This window comes from Otolemur garnettii, unplaced genomic scaffold (assembly GCF_000181295.1).
Source record: "Otolemur garnettii isolate 467f Iridium unplaced genomic scaffold, OtoGar3 scaffold00006, whole genome shotgun sequence".
Classification (NCBI taxonomy): domain Eukaryota; kingdom Metazoa; phylum Chordata; class Mammalia; order Primates; family Galagidae; genus Otolemur; species Otolemur garnettii.
In genome coordinates, this window is record NW_003852401.1 from 45,425,977 (window position 1) to 45,432,852 (window position 6,876).

The 6,876-nt window shown below is 39.6% G+C and overlaps 1 protein-coding gene across 1 annotated transcript in view; it reads left to right on the plus strand.

Moving 5' to 3' along the window:
• The window catches only part of FANCC (Fanconi anemia complementation group C), a 261,505-nt gene that overhangs the window by 242,740 nt on the left and 11,889 nt on the right, over positions 1 to 6,876 (plus strand). Inside the window, exon 14 of the mRNA XM_003783068.3 lies at positions 1,313 to 1,516. Coding sequence (XP_003783116.3) covers positions 1,313 to 1,516 — 204 coding nt within the window. The remainder of the gene's footprint in view (positions 1 to 1,312; positions 1,517 to 6,876) is intronic.

Below are 6,876 nucleotides of genomic sequence, written 5' to 3' on the forward strand. Positions count from 1 at the left end.
AAAAAAAAAAAAAAAAAAAAAGATTTAAAAAGATAATACTTTAAAAAGAAAACAAAGTTTTTTTTCTTTCTCGTGGACAAGATAGAAAGCATTTAAAGTTACTGGCATTCAAGTCGAAGCTTAGGGACATGGAAAGCAGTCTGGAATGAAATAGAAAGGAAGAGTGCCTCTTAAGGAATATCCGATAAGGGGGAAAATCAAATGGCAGTCAAGAAGAAAAAGGACATAAAGGCTCACCTCCTAAACACTGCCATCTTTGCAGACCCATTTAGATGACAAAACAGTCCTGGGCTCTTGCAGATACCGTCAGACCAGGGCAGGCTAGGCTCAGCCGAGAGGGGCGAGGTGCTGAGAGCGTGGCCTGTCCCGTTGGCACTCTGCTGTCCTCCGTGGAAGAGCTCCGGGGTGCAGTTTCCCACGGTCTCATATTGTGGTCAGAATTGCTCACACAACACGCCTAGTGTGCTGGAGTTTATGACAGACTTCATTGAATGAGGTCTTAAGTTCCAGGAAAAAAAATGTTTCACACAAAATCCATAAAATTGGTCATGGGAATTCTCAGAATAGGCCTAAGTATTCTTTCAAAGCTGATGGAACATAGCTGTTCATGAGTTCCATGTGGCATTTTGGATCAGTGGCTTTCAGTTTTTGCTTTGTTTTTGAAGTTACAACTTGATGTACTATTCTTGTAGCAAATAGAAAAGCCTCAGCATGAAATAAATATTTTTTATGCAAAAACAACCCACAGAGTTATAACAATTACCATTATTATGTGGATTGCATAGAACTTGTGACCTCTGCTTGAGTTTTAAACATGTATGAACAGACTGTTCCAGTGTCTAAGACAAAATGTGTGTGTGGTGCCCCCTACCCCCAAAGATAGCAAAAGGCAACCTGCATTCTTATCAGAACATTGACTCAGCGGAGGCCCCATTGCATGGGGCTTTAATCGATTTGCGGCTCTGATAGTGAAGCGACTCTTTAAGGAAGCTTTTGTTCTTTTCCCACAATGTAAAAATTTGACTACATTCTGTTGGAGATTTTTCTCCGTTTCCTTTCATACAAAAAAAGTCAATTCCTGGCATGGTGCCCTGGCTGCTCAGTGAGCAAGACGAAAGAAAGTCAAGAAATTTCCATTCCGCCCATTTGGGTTTGTGTGGAACAGTGTGTCAACTCGGCCGCACCGCCTCTTTCTCCCTCTCTCAGGGGCCAGTTCTTTCTGGGGGTTGCTTCAAAGCAAATAAACCAATCCTGAAAGAATATCTGTCCTGACTCTTCCCTAATCCCTCACCCTTTGATATTATATTGTCAGGTGGAGGTGAAGGCAGTGCTCAGCCACCTCCTGAAACTGTCCAGAAGTGCCACGCTCTCAGCCACGGATCTGCTGGCGGCGGTGGGAGATGGCAGAGATACAGACCCCAGGCCACCTGCACAGCAGCTCAGCAGGCGCCTCCTCCTCACCTTCCTGCTTCAAGCTCGCGGAGGCCATACGATGGCCCGGGACGCCATCACCCTGGTAAGCTCCTTCTTTTCCAGCATCCTAGTTCTCATTTATACTTCAGGTGAAGGGTGAGTTGTTGGCCTGAGAGTCCCTTTGAGGGGTGCATTTCCTGGATGCTGCCCAAGACGGAGGAACAGTCAGGCAGGTTGACAGCTGGGATGGACCCCAGAACCTGTTCCCTGCATCATCTTTATGCCATAGACGAGAAAATGGAGGCTCAGAGAAGGGAAATGCTGTCTCCCAGGTCACACAGCTTGCTGCTGGGGCACCTGGTAAACCAGGTCTCCAGTCCCCCATGTGTGGTACTTTCTCTTTTTTTAATTGATTGTTTGGGATTCGTTGAGGGTACAAAGAATTAGGTTATACTGATTGCATTTGTTAGATAAAGCCCCTCTTATAATTGTGTCCTGTCCCCAAGAGGTGTGTCATACATTGACACCCCATCCCCCTCTCTCCTCCCTTTCCTCCCACCCCAGTAGATGAGTAGTATTAGCTCATCTACTAATACATTGACACTCCATCCCCCTTCTCATTCTCCTACCTCCCACCCCAGTAGATGAGTAGTATTAGCTCATCTACTGCCTTCATATTAGAATTGAATACATTGGGCTTGGCGCCTGTAGCTCAGTGGTTAGGGTGCCAGGCACATACACTGTGGCTGGTGGGTTTGAACCCGGTTCCAGGCCTGCTAAACAACGACAACTGCAACAAGAAAATAGCTGGGTGTTGAAGTAGGCACCTGTAGTCCCAGCTACTTGGGAGGGTGAAGCAAGAGAATTGTTTGAGCCCAAGAATTTGAGGTTGCCATGAGCTGTGATGTCACAGCATTCTACTGAGGGCAACATAGTAGGATTCTGTCATAAAAAAAAAAAAAGAATTGAGTACATTGGATACTTGCTTCTCCATTCTTGTGACACTTTACTAAGAAGAATGTGTTCCAACTGCAACCAGGTTAATACAAAAGATATAAAGTCTCTATCTTTTTAATGGCTGAATAGTATTCCATGGTGTACATATACCACAGTTTATTAATCCATTCCTGGGTTGGTGGGCATTTAGGTTATTTTGACATATTGGTGATTATAAATTAAGCGGCAATAAACATTCTAGTGCAAATGTCTTTTTGATTCTTTTTTTATGGAAAAAAAAGGATTTTTTTTTCTTCTAAGTAGATGGCCTAGTAATGGAATTACAGGATCAATTGGGAGGTCCAATTTGAGCTCTTTGAGGATTTTCCATACTTCCTTCCAAAAAGGTTGTATTAGTTTACAGTCCCACCAGCAGTATAAAAGTGTTCCCTTCTCTCCACATCCACACCAGCGTCTGCAACTTGAGACTTTGTGATGTGGGGATTTTGATTTCCATTTCTCTGATGATCAGGAGTGATAAACATTTTTTCATATATTTATTAGCCGTTCATCTGTCTTCTTTAGAGAAGGTTCTATTAATGCCTCTCACCCAGTGATATATGGGATTGTTGGGTCTTTTTTGTTGATTAATTTGAGTTTTCTATAGACCCTAGTTATCAAGCTTTTGTCCAATTCATAATATGCAAATACCTTTTCCCATTCTGAAAGTTGTCCGTTTGCTTTGGTTATTTGTTTCCTTAGCTGTACTAAGGAAAGTACTAAGCTTTTCAGTTTAATTAAGTCCCATTTGTTTGTTTTTGTTGTTGCAGTTGACGCCAAAGCCTTCTTTATAAAATCTTTTCCCACACTGATATCTTGAAGTGTTTTCTCCACACTTTCTTTGAGGATTTTTATTGTTTCGTGCCTTCGATTTAAATCCTTTATCTATCTTGAATCAATTTTTGTAAGTGGTGAGAAGTGCGGGTCCAGTTTCAGTCTTTCACAGGTGGTTATCCAGTTCTCCCAACACCATTTAGTTTCAACTCATGGTTTTCTATTTGGTTCCAAATGTCAGTGTCTGTCTTTTTGTGCCAATACCATGCTGTTTTGATCACTATGGCCTTGTAGTATAGCCTGAAGTCTGGTAGGGTGATATCCTCAGCTTTGTTTTTATTGCTAAGAATTGCCTTGGCTATACAGGGGTTTTTTCTGGTTCCATACAAAATGAAGAATTTTTTTTACAAATCTTGAAAGTATGATGATGGTATTTTAATAAGGATTGCATTGAATCTGTAGAATGCTTAAGGAAGTATAGACATTTTGACAATATTGATTCTTCCCAGCTATGAGCATGATATAGTCTTCCATTTCTTAATATCTTCTGCTAATTTTTTTTTAGGGTTTTGTAATTTTCTTTCTTTCTTTTCATTTGGAGATAGAATCTCACTTTGTTGCCCTCAGTAGAATGCTGTAGCATCATAGCTCACAGCAACCTCAAACTCTTGGGCTAAAGTAATTCTCTTGCCGCAGCCTCCCAAGTAGCTGGGACTCCAAGAGCCCCCCACAATGACTGGCTATTTTTAGAGACAAGGTCTTGCTCTTGCTTAGGCTGGTCTCGAACCCATGAGCTCAGCCAGTCTACCTGCCTTGGCCTATCAAAGTGCTAGGATTACAGGTGTGAGCCACCGCACCAGGCCAAGGTTTCATAATTTTCTCTGTAGAGGTTCTTCACCTCTTTTGTTAGGTATATTTCTAGGTATTTATTATATTTTTTAAGCTACCATGAAGGGAATTGTGTCCTTGATTAGCTTCTTATCCTGACTGTTACTGGCATATACAAAGGCTACTAATTTGTGGACATTGAGTTTGATACCCTGAGACATTACTATATTTTTTGGTCACTTCCAGTCGTCTTGTGATTGGGTCTTTGGAGTTCTCTAACCTCCTCTGCCATCTGGATGCCTTTTATTTCCTTCTCTTGCTTGATTGTATTGGCTAGAACTTCTAGTACTATATTGAACAGTAGTCGTGACAGAGGATAACCTTTTCTGATTCTAGTTCTGAGTGGAAAAGCTTTCAGTTTTACTCCATTCAGTATAATGTTAACTGTGGGTTTGTCATGGATGGCGTCAATCAGTGTAGAAAATGTAGCACTTATGCCTATATTCTGAAGTGTTCTAATTTCAGAATTTTATCAAATGCTTCTTCTGCATCTATTGAGAGGATCATATGGTCTTTGTTTTTGCTTCTGTTGATTTGGTGAATTATATTTATGGACTTGCATGTGTTAAACCAGCCTTGCATCCTGGGGATGAAACCTACTTGATTGTGATGAATGATTTTTTTAGATTAGATGAGTGTAATCTATTGGCTAGGATTTATTGAGAATTTTGCATCAGTGAAATTGGTCTTAAGTTTTCCTTATTGGTTTCAGTATCAGGGTGATGTTTGCTTAGTAGAATATGTTGGGAGAGGATTCCTTCCTTCTAAATTTTTTGGAATAATTTCTATAGCATGGCTATTAGCTCTTCTTTGAAGGTTTGATAGAATTCTAGTATGAAACCATATAGACCAGGGTATATTTTTGTTGGGAGGTTTTCTTTATTGTTTCTTTAATCTCAGTTCTTGAAATCAGTCTGTTCAAGAGATCCATTTCTTCTTGGTTAAGTCTAGGGAAATGGTGCAATTCCAGGTATTGATCCATTTCTCCCACATTGTCAAATTTCTGGACATAGAGTTTCTTGTAGTACTCAGAGATGATCACTTATATCTCTGTGGCATCTGTTGTTATTTCCCCTTTTTCCTTTGTGATTGAGGTTATTAGAGATTTTACTTTTCTGTTTCTGGTTAATCTGGCCAAAGGTTTATTGATTTTATTTATCTTTAAAAAAAAAATCAACCTTTGGCTGGGCATGGTGGCTCACCTCTATAATCCTAGTACTCTGGGAGGCTAAGGCAGGTGGATTTGCATGACCTCACGAGTTTGAGACCAGCCTGAGCAAAAGTGAGACCCTATCTCTACTAAAAATAGAAAAATTGAAGCCAAAGGATCACCTGAACCCAAGTTGGAGGTTGCTGTGAGCTATGACACCACAGCACTCTACCTAGAGTGATAGCTTGAGACTCTGTCTCAAAAAATAAAATAAAAATCAACCTTTTGTTTCATTAATTTTCTGAATGATTCTTTCGTTTTCAATTTCATTAATTATTTTGTTTATTTCTTTTCTTTTCTTGAGTTTGGGATTAGATTGTTCTTTTTCCAATTGCATAAGATGGTTCATGAGTTTGTTAATACACTCTCTTTCTGTTTTTTGAATGTGGGCATCTAATGAGATAAATTTCCCTCTTAAGACTGCTTTTACTGTATCCCACAGGTTTTGGTAACTTGTGTGTCTTCATTGTTGTTATGTTTGTGGAATTTAACAATTTCCTTTTTTATCTCTTCCTGAACCCCACTATTATTCAGCATAAGGTTGTTTAATTTCCATGTCTTTGTGTGGAGATGAACATTTTTGTTAGAGTTGAGTTTGACATTTATTGCCTTGTTGGTCTGAGAAGATACAAGGTATAATTTCTATTCTTTTAATTTTGTTGAGGTTTGATTCGTATCCCAGAATGTGATCTATTTTGGAGTATGTATCATGGGCTAATGAGAAAAATGTGTATTCTTTAGCTTTGGGATAGTATGTTCTACATATGTTTATTACACTCATTTGTTCTAGGGTCACATTTTAGTCCTTTGTATCTTTGTTTAGTTTATGTTTAGAGAATCTGTCTAGTTCCATGGGGGGGGGGTTTAAAGTTCTCAGCTATTGTGTTATCATATTGTTCAGACCACTCAAGGTCTGTTTCATAAATCTGGAGCACTTAAGTTGGGTGCATAAATAGTAAAAACTGAAATGTTTTCTTGTTGTATTGCTCCTTTGACTAGCATAAAGTGTCCATCTTTGGCTTCCTTAACTTTAGTTGCTTTAAATCCACTTGTATCTGAAAGTAAGATTGCAACTCCTCCTTTCTTCTGATTTCCGTTTGCTTGAAATACTGTTTTCCATCCCTTAACTTTGAGGCTTGATTTGTCCTTCAAAGCTAGGTGTGTCACCTGGAGACAACACATGGATGGCTTATGCTTTTTTATCCAATCAGCCAGCCTGCACTTCTTCAGTGGTGAATTCAGTCCATTGACATTTATTGAGAAAATTGGTAAGTGTGGTGGAGTTCTATTCATTTTGTGAAAGTCTATCATGTAGTTTTATCCCTTTCACCATTGTGGAAGCTAAGTTTTGACATTTAACTTCTAGTGTTTACTTTGCTGGTGGTCCATCGTGACAGTCAGTGTGAAGAATAGGTCTAAGTATTTCCTGTGTAGAGCTGGTATTGTTTTGGCAAATTTCCTCACTGTTTGTATATCCTCAAAAGATTTAATTTCTTTATCAACTTTTTTTTTTTTGAGACAGAGCCTCAAGCTATCCCCCTGGGTAGAGTGCCATGGCATCACGCTCACAGCAACCTCCAACTCCTGGGCTCAAG